Source organism: Rhinolophus ferrumequinum, chromosome 25 (genome assembly GCF_004115265.2).
Source record: "Rhinolophus ferrumequinum isolate MPI-CBG mRhiFer1 chromosome 25, mRhiFer1_v1.p, whole genome shotgun sequence".
Taxonomy (NCBI): domain Eukaryota; kingdom Metazoa; phylum Chordata; class Mammalia; order Chiroptera; family Rhinolophidae; genus Rhinolophus; species Rhinolophus ferrumequinum.
Window position 1 is genome coordinate 30,341,811 of NC_046308.1, and position 18,760 is coordinate 30,360,570.

At 40.1% G+C, this 18,760-nt stretch overlaps 1 protein-coding gene across 4 annotated transcripts in view; it reads left to right on the top strand.

Annotated features, from left to right (window-relative positions):
- The window catches only part of APLP2 (amyloid beta precursor like protein 2), an 83,323-nt gene that overhangs the window by 37,788 nt on the left and 26,775 nt on the right, over positions 1–18,760 (top strand). For all 4 annotated transcript variants that reach the window (XM_033097344.1, XM_033097345.1, XM_033097342.1 and 1 more), the window contains exons 2-3: positions 10,047–10,220; positions 11,084–11,207. In XM_033097344.1, the coding sequence (XP_032953235.1) occupies positions 10,047–10,220; positions 11,084–11,207 (298 nt within the window). The remainder of the gene's footprint in view (positions 1–10,046; positions 10,221–11,083; positions 11,208–18,760) is intronic.

An 18,760-nucleotide genomic window follows, 5' to 3' on the forward strand; every position in this document is an offset into this window, starting at 1 on the left:
CCAGAAAAAGCGTTCCAAAATTGCTTTGAAGGGTGGACTAGGCGCTGGTGTCAGTGCATAACTTCCCAAGGGGAGTACTTGGAAGGTGACTGTAGTGCTATTCAGCAATGAGGTATGTAGCACTTTTTCTAGGATGAGTTCGCAAACTTAATTGTCAGACCTTGTAGATTCCTAAGAAAGGCACTGTAATCAGTACATTTTTATGTTATAATAATGTAAATTGGAGCAAGAGGAAGTGGGCGGATGAACATAGGGTATTGTGGTTTAAGAGTTAAATCCTTTTCTAATAGGAAGTTGATAATGTCTGGACTGAAAAGATACAGAAATACAGCATGTTTCGAAATGTGGAGGTAGATAGCATATGAAAGGGCCAGAAGTGGTGCTCCCTTGACAAGTGTGCTCACCTGGGCTGGAGGACTGCTCCTCCTCCAAGAGCCTTGTGTTATGTGGCTTTTCAAGCTGTTTACGTGGGTTCACTTGGCAAAAAAATACCGAAATAAATGAAAATAAAAACTTTCCATACTGCATAAGTTCCTTTTTAATTTGTCACTCATTATCGATCTAGTTATATGAAGACTAGCACAGTGTTAATCATTTAGAAATTGCCGCTGAGTGATACCTGCTAATTGATGCTACTTTAACTAAATGTCTTGATAAAAACCAGGAGGAACACAGGCTTTAGAGTCGGACGGTCACTTTAGTGGAAATGATTCCCTGTATATTCTGGGTGCTGTTTCCAGATACTGTGGTTAGAAAAACATGAGGGTCTCCCCTTAGGGACTTACATTCTCATGGAGGGAGTTGGAAAGCGCAGGTGAGTGAACAAGTAGTTTCAGATTGCTTGAGGGGGAAGTAAAACAGCAATGGGTTGGGGACTGTCCTCAGGAAGGCCGCTCAGAGGATGCACATTTGACCTTTGAGAGTCTTGAAAGGTGAGAATGTACCTGCTTAGGGAAGAACAGGGGAAGGGAGTTCCAGGTGGAGAGCCTTGAGGCTAGAAAGACCCTGGCTGGTGTGTGGACACAGGGACACAAAGAGGGTGGTGCTGAGCACAGGTTGGGTGATGGGGTGCGGCAGGAGTCCTGTTAAAGAGTGGGGATCTCTTGGAACCAAAGAGTGATGTGTTCTAAGATGATTTAGAATGCTGTGGGGAGAACGGATCATGGAGGGCAGGAGTGTGGGCACAGCTCCCCAGAGGCCCACCTGACAAGGAGAACAATAGTGCTGTTATACTTCCCACTGTGTGTGTGTGTGTGTGTGTGTGTGTGTGTGTGTGTCTGTGTGAGCGCGCGCTCACACGTTTACGTTCTTTTTATTCATTCTTTTTACTTTTTTTGCTCTCTTTTATGTGCTTATTTAGTAGTTAGGTGGCTTGAACCCAGGAAGGCTAATTAATGGCCGTGGCAGCTTGCAGTAAACATACTAACTAAAGGCTCAAACTGGCTTTATTACTTTATTTTTTTAAATTGCTGATAATTACAATAATGCACATGGGCGTGGGTCCCAGACCGGAAGAATTATTGTCTGCAAGCAGATCTGGTGTGAGTTGATACTACAGCCTCTGTTTACTTTCAAATTTAAATGCTTCATAAATCATAGGAAAGATGCCTTTTGACTTGCTTTGAACTTGGAGAGGGTGGAACGCTTTCATATTTTTGTTACCTTCACAGTTGTTTTAATGGATATTAGAAATTAAAAGTGAGTCGTTACATCAAGATTGGTATCTGAATATTGCTTGTACCTAGTAAACATAGTAAAATGTTTAGCAGAATAGCATATGGAAATTGCTGTTTGTATTTTAAAATGTGAATTTGCCTCTCCCTGCTCTGTGAAAGTCATTTTGGCAAATTGTCTTATTTTCTATTTATAAACAGAGATAAGGATTATTCACCTAAGAATTTTTGCCCTTTCTTGCCTTTCGGCATCACAGACCCTTATAAATAAAGGTTTTCATGGGCTATAAACACTAAGAAAAATTTTTTAGATAGATAAGGTTGTCAATTCTTAATATTACAGAATATTTTTTAAAAAGACTACCTACTTACTTTTGCCATCGTTTTATGAAAAATATTTTAAAACAAAAGGTGGAAAGAAAGTAATCTTAGAATTCAGGACAGTCATTTCTCGAGAGAACAGTTAGCGGCTCTATACCCTGACACTCATAGCCATGTGTGCACATACATGTGCACTCTAGACTTTTCTTATTTTTCAGGTCACTTAAAATCTGTTGTAGACCTGATTAGCCCCCTAGTGAGTGTTAGGGAACCCTTGCTTTAAAACAGTAGTAAAAACCATCCTACATACTAAAACATGAATATTTTCAGCTGCATGGATTTGTTTTCTTTTCCTGGATATATTAGAGGTAAAGAGATCCAGTGGAATAAATGTCAGAGTTCTGACATTGGCCTTTCATGTTTGTGGTTGTAGCATCTTGAAGTCAACATTTCAGCCAAAGTGGATGTGTTGGATACTTTCCCACCTTAACCTTGGTAAAAATCACTAGATTGAATATTTATTTTAGTGAAATGGATCTATCTGAAGAATAGAATACTTCTTTAAAAGGTGTAAATTATTACATTTCAAGTACATGAAATATGGTAAAGAAATACCTAGTATTTAAGGATTGTGACACTGCATTTCAAATACTAAATGCAATATCATAGAGCTTCGGATCAACCAGAAGTATGCTTATAATTTCTGAGACTATGGCCAGGTTTGTGCTTGGATATTCTGCAGAAAACCTCCCATCATTTGAATTATTTCTGTCTTCTGCAAATCAGTAAAAATGATTTAGAATGAAGGTATTTAACGATTAATATTTAGTAGTAGTACTTCTGGGTGTTTGTTTGTTACTGGAATCATTTCACCTTTTGAAGATTTAGGAAACATATCTCTATACATTCCCCATAACCTTGCACACACTATTTAGCACACCCTTAGTAAATAACTGCCTACGTGATACTGGCCAGTGAGTTCAAAGGTTAAGCCCAAGTTCACACCATTGAGATCATCCTATATTAATGTTTAAGCCTCTTGGCTCTCTGACCAGCAGTTAGCAGGCCTTCAAAGTATGACATGTTACTGCTTAGCTTTGGAATCTTGCAGATTCTTATTCAGTGAGGATGTTGTCTTTTTGTTTCTAAGCCGTGTTTCTCAGGCATCAGGAGTTTTAGGAAAGGAGAGTTCTATCTGGTATTATGTGAACCAAAATACAAAGTTAATATTGTGGGTGTCATTTATTGTAATAGGTAAAGTTTGGGTAGTGCCATATTTATGTTGCACACAAGCGACAACTAATGTTGAGAGAGTGAGTAAATAACTTCCAGGAGGTTGCATAGCTAGTAAGTAGGGGAGTATCCCTCAGGAAAATGCATTTAGAGAAATAACGTACATAGTGCTCTTTTGATCATAACAGTGTCTCAGTAGTAACTGCAGATTCATGTTGCACTCACTTCCGTGCCAGACGGAAGCCGGACCAGAGCCAGGAAGCCAGCAGCTCCCGGTGATTTTCCTTTAAATAGTAGGGCAGTATTAAATTGTTCATGTAAGCATTTGGTGACTGAATTCCCACAAAATAAAATACAGAGTATTATTGCAGCCTGCTTTAGGCATGTCCAATTTAATAGGCAAAAAAAAGAAAAAAAGTGCAGTCTTCTAAGCCCATTTCATGCCATCCTGGATTTGGGGAGGATGACTGGTCACGTGAGGATTTCATGTTTTTCCCTGTGTGCCCATGATTTAAGCCCCAGTTCTTTGTAATTGTAGCCAGAGAATTAAATCTTTAGGAGCCAGCCCTGTGATAATGATGCTACCATCTGAGTGCTTGCTCTGAGGCCAGCATTATGCTTAGTGCATTATTGTAATTTAATCCCCAGAACAAGCCCGAGAGGAATATGTATGTTAGTAGCCCTGTTTTGCAGACAAAGAAATTTAAAGCCTGGTAATAATAGCCACCAACACTTGAAGAACTTCGATGTAACGAGCACTATGTCAAGCACTTTACACGTGTTAACTCATTTAAACCTCAAAACAACACTGTGGTGTGCAGTTACTATTGTCATCATTTTATAGGTGAGGAAACGGAGGTCCAGATTGGTTAGGTGACCTGCCAAAGGTGGCAAGCTAGTCAGCGATGGGGCTGGAACTCAGTCACAGTTTGTCTGCCTCTTAACGCCCATGCTGTTAGCATCTTGCTCTTCCTCTGAGGTCTGGAGTGAAATGAGCAGAAGACCAGTGATTGGACAAGGCATATCCCTAGTGTCTGCATACCTGTGGAAATCAGTTTCTTAGAATTCCTATTTTCTTGTGGGAAATTGGAAAGATATGAGCCAGTAAAGAAGCTGTTCACTTGAGAATTTTAGTCCATAAACACTGTTCTGCATCTTTTTTTTTTTTTACATAAAAGTATTTTATGTATTTTTAATAACTTCATTTACAAAAGACTTCCTGCTGTCATCTTGGACACACATACAGAAAGACCCGTCTTAAATATTGGTGCTTGGATCCTTACCAGTGTAATCCAGATGGACAAATTACCACGATCCTACCCGTATAAAAAGCCTTGGAGACAGTCTAAACTGTTTCCAGTCTTGAAAATGATACCTCATTTATACTTTAATATTTAGAGCTCTAATACTAGTAGGGATTATTTGTATAAATTACTGCCTATGAAAATAATACCTAACAGCTGGTATATGTCAGTGGAAGGATAATGGCCTATTTACATTTGGAGTTTTTTCCCTCCTAAACCCAATTCACCAGCTTCTAGTCAGAATTAAGTTCAAATGTAAAAAAAGACCAAGGATTTTCAACTGGTGTAATGCAAACTCGCTTTTAAGGACAGGTTTTCTGTTTGCTGTTAAAACTGGGAAATGTTTAATAATCATGATAGTGATTTGAAATGTTTGAAGCTTGGACTTTTTAAAATTGAAAGCTTCACTTTTGTACTGTTGATGAAGATACTCTAAAGCAGGGGTGTCAACACTGCGCAGGCCAGCCGCGGCCCGCAATCCATTGTTAATTGGCCCGCAGCAAATTCCAAAAATATATTCAGTTTACTTAAATAAACCAGGTGAGGTAATGCGTACTTCACCTCGAGTGAATGGACCGGCTGTTTGTGTATTTTACCCCATATGGCCCTTGGTGAAAACCGTTGAAAAAAGTTTGACACCCCTGCTCTAAAGCCTCCATCCAAACTATAGTCACGCTTTGACAGTAACAAAAGTGGACTGGACTTTCTTTTATCTTAGACTCTGGGCAGAATTGCTATAGTCATTCCATTGGAGAGATAACAAATGTAATATTTGTGCACAGGGGGTTTTACTACATTACGATGCATACCCACGTGTTCAGAATAAATAGTAAGTTTTTCATGTATTGGGCCTGCTTTGATGATACTTACTAGTTGCCCTACCTAAAAGAGTGTCTTCTCTTTTTGACAGATTGGAACCATGCAATCACAATTGAAATTAAGGCAGGTAATGAACAGGATTAAAAACCAAAACCACTTTATTTTGAACTAATTATAGAGTTTAAAAAAAAGTTGCAAAACTACTACAGAGAGTTCCCCATACCCGTAGACCTCCTTCCTTAATATTAACATCTGATATAACCACAGTGCAGGTATCAAAACTGGGGGAATTAACATTGGTACAGCACTATTAATGGATTTGCAGACCTTATTCCAATAATTGAGCCAGTTTTCCCATTAATGTCCTTCTCCTGTTCCACGATCTTGTCCCCAGGCCCCCACTTTGCATTTACTCGTCATTTCTCCTTAGCCTTTTCCGGCCTGTAATAGTCGCTCGGTCCTTCCCCATCGGTACTCTTACATGTCTTTTTCCTGGTGAGGGTAATGTGGGTGCCTTCACTGTGAAATAATTTGTCCTACCTTTCGTAGTTAATAAATACCTTGGGGGGAGCTACTGTGAAACTATGGATTTTTAAAACTTGGTTCAGTCAAGTAAACCTTAGGTGCAGGTTTGTGGACACAGAAGTCATTTGAATTTATGAATTGTGAAGTAGCATTTAGCACTTTGAACAAACAGGCATGCATTAGTATAGAGGGTTTTTACATCCATTAATAGGTTGTCATTTTACAGACTTGACAGTTTTTAAAAAGGGTCTTTGAATAAGAGTGCTGTTGTCTTCCGATATCTCTGCCGTTCAGGAGGTAACTAGCTGCTGGTTCAGTGTTTATTAGAACTAGAACTGGGTTAACTTGCCTGCCCAGCATGAAGCTTGGGCAGTTGAGTGGCTGTAATGCAGCACCTTCCTATCCAAGGAAACAGGATTCACTTAGTAATAGGGTAAAATCCTCTTTGGAAGCAGCTCCCTCCCCTGCAGACACTTTCACAAACTCTGGAGCCAGGTTCGATTCTGGGGCAGTAGCTTCAGTGAGGAAGGAGTAACGGGCCTACATGTTTACTTGGATTGGAGGCTGCATTGGGCCAGAGTGGCTTTGTGAAAGGAGCTAGGGCTTAGGTGGGCCCAGGAGTTGTCTCTCGGTGAGGATTAAAGGGCCTGGGTTAGGTTCAGAGAGATATCTATTTATTGCTTTAAGCCATTTCAGGTTTTCAACCAAGTTACTAGAAGCACTTTTTACCAAGTTGAATTTGTCCTTAGATAGCTAAACTCTTCTTAGAGCCAAATTAATGAGATGGAATTTCTTATTAAGAATGAATTATTAATATTAAGTAAAATGGAAGCACTGGGCTGGAAAAGCAGTCGATGCAATTTGTTTTCAAAGCCTTCAAAGCGCTGCATGCGCATAGATCACAAGGACTGGCTTCAGTGCCAAAGCATGGGGCATTCATTTTCTTTCAGAGCGGACTCCAGGTTCACAGGATATCAGAAATGCTGAGTTGGCAGTGAAATCCCATTTGTAGCATGTTCCGTTAGCAAACAGATTGATTTATACATTGATGTAATGGATCAAGGCAGAGTGTCTGCTTAAGAGAATGGAGAGCACATTAAATAAGAGCATTTTCAAAGTAAAGCAGTACAAACATAACAGGAAAAAAGATCCTGTTGTACTCTAGATAAGGTTGGGGTATGTTTGATTAGTTGGTTCCTAGACATGGTCCGCAGAGGCTTTTTATGTTTCAGATGATACCTTCTTGAGAGTCTTTTATGACCACAAGGATTAATCTTTCTGAACTCAGAAGTGAATCACTATCGCACATGAGCTGTCTGGAACGATTCCAGCTACTCGCCTTTTTCTTGGTGGTAACTGATGTGAGGAGCTGTCCGCCGCCGCTTAGTGGCCTCTTCCTGTTGCTTTAACCTCTGGTATTTTAGATTCTCTTTAGGGAAGGTAACGCTGACCATCTCGGCACAGAGATCAAGTGCACTTACCACGGCTGTATTGACCTCAGTGGTTCACCCATAAACTGAACATTTATACAGTTGGAGCTCTGTGGTCTTTTAGCCAACAGCCATAATGAGTAACATGTGGAACATAATCTTTGGTGCTGATAAATGGCTGCCTGTGCAGTTTTGAGCACTCCACAGCTGTGGCTTGAGTGACCTCACATAACTTACTGACCCTGTGCCCTACCTGTATTCATTTTTTGGAATTTAAGAAGTAAAATGTCCCCATCCTCCTCCCCCCCCCCCCCCCGTGCTTCTGAAAAATTAAACACCACACCTGAAATTCTACTGTGTAAGGGCAGCCTTTAATGTTAAAATAATACAAGGCCACAGAGAATTTAGGAAATACTGCTCAGCATCTTTCAGATTTGACTGTCTTAGTTCACATGTAGCTGGTTTAGGAAACACTTCCTTTCTGACCTGTAAATTCAGCTTTCTTGCTTACGTATTTATCATGTCTTCCTGCATTTTCCTCATTTACTTCTGTCTGGGCTTTTGAAGTAGGAAGGAAAGAATTTGGGGAGAGCACTGGTTTCAATACACAAAAATGTCCCTGCGGTTTCCTTGCCTTTGTCTCTCTGTGTACCCATTCTATGAATGCCTGTTTTCCTCCGTATCATAGCCAGAGTTTCTAGCCATGATACTTAGATACGGCTCCCAAAAGAAGAATGGCCGACACAGGAGGCATCTTGGCTCATGTCTTCATGTCGTTGTGAGAGTTAACATAGTGGTCTTGAGCATCCTCTTGCCTTTTGCTGAAACACCGTTAGACTACTACCTATAAACAAGTGTGTGTTCCTTTCCGAAGATACCTTTAAATGTTTTTTTCTTACTTTGGGGGAGACAGGATTTCACCCCAATCTGTAGCTTCATGTGCAGTTATACTGAAGGCTTAGAATCTGCCTTTTACTTTAATAAATGATTATTGCTATTACAGCAGGGCTACAATCGATTCTAGTTAATAAAGTTGCTAATTATTCTCCTCATTGGATTTAATTGGTGTTTTTCAGCCTGGATTGATCTAGGCAGCATTTTACTTCCAAATTAGTTTTCTCCCAGCTATCCAACAAGTGTTTATGCTTCCTTCTCTTGTACTAGTAGAAAGCAGGCTAATTTTTATAAGTTTCAAAACAAAACCTGTGTAGGTGGTACATTTGCCCAGGAAAAGGATCATAATGCATTTCAAAATCAAATGTAGCCTCCTGATTGGAAGGATCATTCATATCTGTGTTGGCCATCAGCATAGATCAATAAGAGTTGCTTAGAACCCATATATTTTAAGTTAAATCTACTCTTGCTGGCATAGGAAAACCATTTTATGTTCATTGCTCTTTTTAAAAAGAACAATATAAGAGACCACACAATCGAACCCTGCCTCCCCCCCAAGTTTTAACATTTAAAAAAAAAAAAGCTGTTTAATTTTTATTTTGAAAGAACTTTTACATTAGGGCAGACCACAAAACTCCCCTGTGGATGCAACCATGTGTTGGCATATTTCTGGATGCGGGGATGCCTGTGTTTTTTCTAGTGTAAGACACCCTGCGGGAGCCTTACTGTCATCATGCCTAGATATTAGTTCTCACCTGTAACTTGTGACCTGTTAATAGCTACAGTTTTTCTCAAAGAAGCGAATACTAGTCAAAGACATACTGTGCATTGATTATTTTTACCTAACACGAAATAAAATTGTTCATGAAATCCCTTTCAGTGTTCTGTTTCCATGACTGACATCATCAAAGCCAGACGTGACATCTTCCTCATCACCCACCCTGCCTTAGCCCAAGCTACCAGTATCTCTCTCTAGGACTCTGCAACTCCAGCTTCCTGAGCCATTCCCCTGCAGTCAGTCTGTTTACCCTGAAACTAGAGAAAGCATAAGAGCTACATTTTGAAAATATTAGCTTTGGGCTTTAAACCTCTTCACACTTCCAGTGATAAAGATCAAAATCCTTTCTTGGTGTGCAGACTGTCTAGTCTTGTCACTGCATGCCTTTCCTCCCCTTCTCTATCCACCTTCTTTCCACATAATGCTCAAAGCTCTACGCAAATGCCATTCTCTTCTGGAAGCTTCCTTGATCATCTTACCAAGCCTAAGGCAGAGTCTCTTTTTATATGCTTCTTCACTGCTGTGTTCTTTTCCTTCTTAAGGTGTCTGGAAATGTGATCATACTTTTTTGGTGTGAATATTGTCTCTTGCAATGACCATAAGCCCCATGAGTGCAGGGGCCATAACATTTTCCTTACCCTTGTGTATTTAGCTTGTTGCTTTGCATAATAGTAGTTACTCAATAAAATTTTGTTGTGTGAATGAGTAGGGATCATTCTCTGGAACTTTGCCCATCCTATACTTTTGTGGTTTGATATATTAAGGAATGGAAAGTAGATTTGCTTGTATTAGAAGAGACCATAGTTGGATTATAGGTTCCCAAGCTGGAAGTATCCAGATGGGGAGTAGGAATTAGATTTCCCATTGCCCTTTCACTTTGATCCTATATGTCCAAAGGTCATTTTTATTCTGGCCTACCGTCTAGGAGAAGGATTTGTTTATGAAGAGAAAAATAGTAAACAGTGAAGATTTTTTTGAAGATCAGTTCTACTGTCACAAACCTCTGAATGCCTGTGCCCTTGTGCCAGCCTTTTTGGAGTAAACCTGTTTTTTTCTTCCCCATTGGTAGGCTCTTGCAGCCAATGCTGGAACAGGATTTGCTGTTGCTGAGCCTCAGATTGCAATGTTTTGTGGGAAGTTAAATATGCATGTGAACATTCAGACTGGGAAATGGGAACCTGACCCAACAGGCACGAAGAGCTGCTTTGGAACAAAAGAAGAAGTTCTTCAGTACTGTCAGGAGGTAAGAGTGTTACCAGAAAGTTAAAACTGCTTTTTTTCTGGGTCAAATTTGAACCTGTTTACCTTCGAAATGGATATTCTGTCATTCTTCTCTTGACCGAAGACCAAGTTGCTAGTGACTGGCACACGGGGCCTTTTGTTTCTAAGTGTATGGTATGATTAGGACTTCTCAAAGGCTGTGCCTGTGTGTGCTGTGGACTTCAGTTCTTTCAAGAAGGAATACTGCAGAAGCCTGACACGCACCGCAGAAGTGCAGCCTGGTTCTCTTGGCTTCCCACTTACTATGGGAAGATGTGAAGCAAAACATGTCATGTGTATGCTTGTGTTTTCCACTTGCTGTAAGTAATCATGTCAGGTCAGATTAACTTGGTTGGGGTCAAAACGTGACCTTGAAAAAGATATAAAATGTGCAAACTTCTTACATAACCAAGTCTAGCATTGTGGGCCAGGGTTGAAGCATTATTCTATAATTTCATTAACAGACGTTTCCATAGAGTTGCCTCTAACGTGTTTTAGTTCATGAATTCAGCTACTTACCTGTACCCTACAAGTGGCCTTGCTACATAATAGATTTATTGAGCTAAAAGCTTACAGCTTTTCTATGTCCTTAAAGATTCCTTTCTTTCTTTAAGAAAATGCATTAGAGGTAGTCAGAAATCTGCCTGTCACAAGAAAACTAATCTTTACATTATCTTCTTACTTGAGGAGTTTATCTGGAGCCAGGGGCAGCAGAGTGGAACCTGAGATTTATATAGGATAATGGTGACGCTGAGTTGAGCATAGATGCTCATCCTCACGTGCGAGTGAATGTCCATATGTTCTGGACCAAGCCATTTAATTGTGAATGTGCTCTTTCCCTTGCAGATGTATCCAGAGCTCCAGATCAATAATGTGATGGAAGCCAACCAGCCAGTCAGTGTGGATAATTGGTGTCGGAGGGACAAAAAGCAGTGCAAAAGCCACATTGTGATCCCTTTCAAGTGTCTTGGTGGGTACTTCTCACGAGGTGGGGTCCCTCGTTTTTAAATTTCACTTCCTCTTGACTCACAGTGAAATACCTACATCCGTTCGGAAGCTGCAGGAGTGTGTTGTGGGGCTTTCTCTTGAATGTTTGCTGCTTCCTGTTACCGGTTGTTGACTTGTGTTCGATGGTCGCTAACTCTCCGTCTGCCACTGTGAGCATCCTTCTGTCTTTTAAGGATGAGTCTTTTCCATGGCACTGACTGAGAGTGCTGCCCTCAGAGTAGCCCAGCTTTGCCTCCCAGGGAGACTCTGAAAGTACTGCTTTACAGTCACAGTGGAGTGGTACTGAAGCAGCCCAAGGAATAGAATCTTCTGTTCCCCCATCTCATCCTACCCACATTTTGCAAGGTACCGAAATCCTGTCTTGTTAACCAGACGAAACTTGTGGTAGTTTTCAGAAGTCACTTGGCTGCCTGTGGACATTTGGGCATGCCCAGGCCAGGCCCGGTGCTGCCTTCCATTCTGAGGGCTGGCAAGGGTGTTAGGACTCTGTGTGGTTGCTGTTAACAGTCAGAGCCAACTTGAGTAAAACTGTAACATTTTATTACCCAGAACAGAGTTGTTGCTTCAAATGCTTTTAGGTAATGTATTCATCCTAACCACTCATCACTGACACATCTGAAGCATACTCACATATCTGTAGTCTGGGTGCTTCAGGAACAGATTTGGTCATAGAAACTTAAAAAGGCAAAAAACAGTTTATTTTAGATGATCCGTGATAGGATTGATATGGATACGGCATTAACATAGACATCCTGGGTAGTTCTATGGATGTACTTAATTTTAGCCATGAATTTAACTTATTCCTCTCCTTCGCTTCATTAAAACCTTTCCTAAAATGGAGTACATTGCTTTTCTCATCCTTACATGTAGCAAAATAACAGGAAGAGTCAGCACCTGAATAACAGTACTTAAAATATGTAGCAATTACTTTGTTTTAAAAGGGGTAGAGAGAGACACTACATGAGCTCACCTTCATTTACTTTAAAATTGAAGCACCATGCGATGGCGGTACAAGACTTGGTAAAATTTTGTGTGATGTGGTTTAAGGATGTTCTTCCTATTTGGCTCAAAGAAATCTCGGTGTATGAGGTGTCATTCATTCTCTATAAAATTCTCAAATTAAACGAAGCGAGAATATTCCTGAATATTTGTAGATAAACAGTATTTGGAATCATTTCTTCCCTTTGCACTGTTATCCCTAAAGACTTTGCAGCCTGGTCTGCCCCCTTCTGTGTGTTTGTCTCTTGCTGGTTCCACTACCCACCCAGAACTCTGAGCTCGAGATCTGGGAGACCTTTGTCTCTACACATCCACTCAGTTTTCAAGCCAGCCTGATTCTTACCTCTTAAATATGGCTTATATCCGTGGTTCCCACACTGCACTGAAGCACTCCAGGACATTGCAGCAAACACACAGGGACATCGTGGGATATTTTTGATTTTCAAGGGAAACATCTGTCAGACGTCCTGTGAACTGCTAGCTGAGGTATTCACAGTTTCAACACCACATCATTTCATTCCTTTCTATGGCCACATATCTTTTTGGAGCTGTATTTTAGTGGTTCCTGAGATGAAAAGCCAGCATCACACAAAATCGCTGTAGAAGAAATACAGGTGATGGTGTTCAATCAATTGCAACGTCGGGGGAATAACACAGGGACCGGGAGGCACGAAGTTGTTAGGACATAAGTACTTGTTACATTGTTGGACCTAACTACTTAATTTGGGGGTATTCTTTTGGTCTGGGGGTGCTGTGAAAAAATTACTGAGATACTCAGGGTGCTGTGGCTAGAAAGTTTGGGAACCAGTGGCTTAGATCCTCCTCCATCTGATTCCCACTTCTCTAGTTCAGCCTTCCATCTTGTCCTGCCTAGGTTGTGACAACGGCCTCTATGCATGTTTCTCAGTGCTGTTGTCCAGGCTATTGCCCTCTGATCTAAAATGAAGGTTGAATTGTTTCTCCTGAACGTAAAACCCTTTTGTAGGTCTTCTTCACCTAAAAACTAATGCTTAATTAAGCTGCTTAGCATGGGTTAAAAAAACTCCATAAAGTGGTCCTTGCTTACCTCAACTGAGTCCCCCACACCCTCCCACTCTGTGCTTTAGATTCGTCTCAGGGCTCCTGGTCACTTACCATCCGGTTCTCATTGTTTAGAATGACTTGCTTCTACTTACTTTTCTTGGGGAGTTCTCCCTATAAGACTTATCTCAGGGGATGCCTCTTTTAAAGGAAGCTTTCCTCCTGGTTGTATTTTCTATCTAGATATCTAGATTTCTGAAATTCTTGTTGTTGCCATTACACCTGTCACTGGACAGTGATGTCTCTTTCAGTTTATGTAAAAGATAGTTTATGTATCTTTCTCCAACTGTGTTGTAAATGCCTTGAAAACAAGGAACCTGCTTTAGTCTTTTGTCCGCTCAGCATCATGACAGTGCCTAGAATATAGAATACACTCTTAATGATAATTACAAGACAAGACTGCAACCATAGCTAGTACACAACAATTTTATTTTACTTTATTCTCCAAATGCTATAGTTTGAATTTATCAGTGTGTTACAGAACCAGACAATGAAATGATACTGTCATTAACTAAATGCATAAAAGACAGTTTGACCATAAACCATTCGGTAACTTCTTTGCATTGTGGTCACTGAATAAAGAAAGCAGTCTTTCTTTATTATACAGTCTTTGATGTTGCTTAATTCAGACAATTACTTGTGTTTACACCAGTATCCATTTAAACAGTTTCTTAACCGGTGAGTAGAGCTACCCTAAAAACTGTGTTTTGAAATGAATACAGTTTGCCTGAGCCTAAGGTAGTGAGGGACCAGCTGACTGGAGTTTAAAGGAGGTCGTAGGAAACAATATTGCTAATTCTTCCTTGTCGTCATTTAATAATGTCTCCTGCTGTCCTCACCCCACCTCCACGTAGAGTACCCAGGTAGAACTAACATTGGTTAATAATCAGCAAGCACCACCTCCTTTTTTACCATAGATTCTTTAGAAAGCCTTTTGGTGATGGTCTTTTAGAGTTACTTTTGCCTTTTTAAATTAGAAATATTAATTTTAAAATAACTTCAGGTTTACAGAATGGTTGCAAAAATGTACAAAGAGCTTTTGTATACCCTTCAGATTTCCTAATTGTTGACATTTGGTTAATAATGGTAAAATTATTCTTATCATCCCCCCCCCACACACACACACACACTAATTTTTTGTTTTGTTTTTTTTCAATCATTTAAGTTGCAGACAGGATGCCTTTTTTTTTTTCTCTTTAATTTTTATTTATTTTAAGTGTGTTTTTCCAGGACCCATTAGCTCCAAGTCAAGTAGTTGTTTCAATCTAGTTGTGGAGGGCGCAGCTCACAGTGGCCCATGTGGGGATGGAACTGGCAACCTTGTTGTTAAGAGCATGGCACTTCAACCAACTGAGCTAACGGGCCGGCCAGGATGTCCTTTTATCCCTTAATACTTGACTGTATTTTCTAAAAACAAGGACATTCTTCCATATAACCATAGTGCAGTCATCAAAATCAGGAAATTATCTATCCAATATCTAATCTACAGGCCCTGTTCAAGTTTCGCCTGTTGTTCCAATAGCACTAGAATCTAATTCAGGATCTCATGTTGCTTTTATTTCTTTCCAAAGCCTTTCCTTGTCTTTCATGACCTTGACATTTTTACAGAGTACAAGCCAGTTACATTGTAGAATGCCTTGCAGTTTGAGTTTGTCTTATGATCCTTTCTATTATGCATTTTTCAGAGTACTGTCACAGCAGTGTTCTCGCTGCCTCATATGGTATTAGGAGTTGCATGGTGTCAGTTTGTTTTATTGCCGGTGTTAATGTTTGTCGCCTGGCTAAGATGTTGTCTGCATTCATTTATTTATTTCATTATGGGATCATTGTTCGGATTGGGCCAGTGGGAGCCCATTTATTCTAGTTCTTGTGTCTTTTTACTATGTCCCTGTCATTCTTTGAAAGCTTCCTTACTTTCTGGTACAAAAAGATGCTCCAGGCCAGAGGTGTCCAAACTTTTTTCAACGTTTTTCATCAAGGGCCATATGCGGTAAAATACCCACACAGCCGGGCCACTCACTCGAGGTGAAGTACGTATTGCCTCACCTGGTTTATTTAAGTAAACTAAATATGTTTTTGGAATTTGCTGCGGGCCAATTAACAATGGATCATGGGCCGCAGTTTGGACACCCCTGCTCTAGGCTCGTCCTGTGTTTTGCCTACTCCAACCCTGGATTCAACCATTTCTCTAAGAAGCCCTGGTTTCATTTAGGGCTTTAGATTTGCGCTAAATGAAGGGGGAGGGTATTTAGATTTGCCAAGATCTGGGCATTAGGTTTGCCTACTGCTGTTACAATGTTAGTGCTTCTAGGCGCACTCAGGAGACAGAGCTAAGAAACACATGTATGTGTATATTACAGTCACACACAAGTCTATATTTCTGTATGTATCTATTAAAAACAATGAGCTCATGTTGATACCTCCAATTCCAGTGTCTTCAGTATGTACTTTTAATTTTCTCAGTATCCCCTGTGAATAATCAGTCTCTGCTCTTTGTGACTAGGTATGTTGAGATATAATTCACATACTATATAATTCACCCATTTTAAAGTATACAGTGTAATGATTTATGGTACATTCACTGAATTATGCAACCATACTCAATTCTTTTAACATAACAAACTGTACTAAAGTTAATGCAGTAAAAAGTGAGAGTCCTATACATTTTATTCATCAGAGTAACCATAGTGAGTCCTTTTATACATATTAAAATGAATACTTGTGGGAAAGAGATGGTAGTAGGCAATTATCTTCATCCCTGAAACCCCTTTTCAATACTGCTGCCCAGCAAACCCAAATCATAGGCAAGCCGGAAGTGTGAGAAGATGGGAGCTGGGGAGAAAACAGGATGTGTCTGTATTGGTTGGGTGCCTCTATGAATTGGTTTGGATGTTCCAGGGGCCTTATCTGTGTACGCAGGTACTGTTTTTGTTGTTTTTTCGAGGTTGAGGGGAAGGATGTGTCTTGATTAGCACGCTTGAAAGCAGTTTGAGAATGAATTGAGGTTGCTAGCAGTGTTTGCATCAAATCTGATGTTGCACTGTCTGGAGATGTCTGTGTTCGCGTCATTCAACTCTGCTCTCCTCTGAGAGCATGCTTAATTACGCATCAATGTGACTCTCTTCACTGATGCGTGGTGTATTCGGTGAGCAGTTACAGTTCACCTTTCTCCTCAAAATGAGCCTTTATATCTCACGTTACTACTAATTGCCTCCCGTTCATCTGTAAAAATTTATCTAAATAAATAAATAGGACGATCTGAGAAGGATAGAGTTGGTGATGTGTGAAGAAGCAAAACTGCTGGTATTTAGGGGAAGGAGTTAGTCATCTCTGACATTTATATATAGACTGGATCCTGGACTAAAAGAAGAGAGCTGTGCAAGCCCAGGACTGTTTTTGTGTTTGGTTATTTTTGGAAGAAGATTTGGACAGGTCGTGTTACTGTGGTGTGAAGACAACCAAAGGAAATTTTCATTCTCAAAAGCTTTGAGGTGCAGTCTTCAGCAGCTGTACCTTGCTATCTCAGCAGCACACCACTGCAGGGGTCCGTTTGCAAGTCATCTTGCCCTTTGAATTCATGATAGTCCATCAGCAGTTCACCCTATTCCCAGTGTGGATACCTGTGCAGGTGTATGTTCCTGCTTGTGAGGATTATTCTGGGTCTTTAACTTCTCAGAGCCTTATTTATCTCAGACACCTGCTAGGGAGGGCCACCAGACCTCAGAAAAACTTGCTTTGGGTGGTTTGTTCTCATTACGAAAGGCTTTCTCCCACCTACTTACAGCTTCCAAGAGCCCCACACATAACCTGGTCTTACCATTTGCAATCGGAGAGCACTTTTGCAAGTAGGTTTATTTATAATAATGTGAGTGTTGGTGTTGGGGGCTTCCCCTGTTGGGTAAACAGTCTAGCAATTCTGAAAACCTGATGTCTGCCATGGCCCTGCTATGGGGAGGTGGTATAAAAGAAAAACAGTCGCAGGGAATGGATAGAGATTGGCGATAAATCAATAAATGCAGCTTACATGGACGCTCCTCAGTTTTTGCTCAGTTGCCATATATGTTGATCAGCTTGTTCAATCAAATAGCAAAAACAATATAACTTTATATTTGGGATATACTTGGGAAATTGTGGCCATTATCTGTTGTACTCCACTGATTAAATTGAGGACTTAGAAATTTGGATAAACCTTTAAAGTGTGACCATACCATTTTCAGCGTCCTTCTCTAAAATAGAGTAATACTGATCTGCCGAGGCCATTTTTTCCCCTAGGAGCTTCCGATACATAATTGTGGCAAATGCAGAAGTGATGCTGGGATTGACATGTGTTCCTCTTTTAGTTTACTTGCTTGAAAAGTTTATTTTTCAATAAAAGAAGTTGGGAGGAGGGAAGCAAAAACAGTCATTTCCAATTTCTGCACTCAGTTAACCATGATTAAGGTTTTGTTGTATACATGAGACTTTTTTCTTTTTGATACACGTGGAAGGAAATGTGTGTGCTTTCAATGCATTTTTTTCTAAATAGGATCATGCACATTCCTTTTTATTGCTTTTTTTTCTTTTTAAGTTGACATTTATTGAGCATCTGTTAGTGCTCCTCTTAGGAATACATACACCTTTGAATAAAAGACAAACTTCAGGAGTTATCCAGGCTGAAGGAGGAGGAGGAGGAGTTAGGGACATGGGTGTGTTTATCGCTTTTGTTTAATAATTTAAACATAGACATAAACCATATTTCTTATGACTCCACAGTACGTAAGTACCATTATTTAATTCCCTATTAGTGGACATTTAAGTTGGTTCTGTTTTTTTTTTATATTAACACTGATGAATATCTTTGTTCACTTGCTTATTTTCTTAGAATATATGTTTAGAATTAGAATTAATTGAATCATAATACTCTTGTTTTTCTATTTTTATAGTTTATTTTCAAATTCAGTGGTATAAATTCTTTTGTGGATTTCAGAGGTCAGACAGATCAAGTCAGTCATGGAATAGCTAAAGATTGGTGGCATTTCATTTCACAGTTAATCATGGAGTTAATTATTAAATTCCTGGTTTTTAAAAAAGTTGTAATTTTGGGCTGGCCCAGTGGCTCAGGCAGTTTGGAGCTCTATGCTCCTAACTCCGAAGGTTGTCGGTTCGATTCCCACATGGGCCAGTGGTCTCTCAACCACAAGGTTGCTGGTTCGACTCTGGCAAGGGATGGTGGGCTGTACCTCCCGCAACTAGCAACGGCAACTGGACCTGGAGCTGAGCTGTGCCCTCCACAACTAAGACTGAAAGGACAACAACTTGAAGCTGAACGTCACCCTCCACAACTAAGATTGAAAAGGACAACAACTTGACTTGGAAAAAAGTCCTGAAAGTACACACTGTTCCCCAATAAAATCCTGAAAAAGGAAAAAAAAAAGGTTTAATTTTAAACTTTCGATT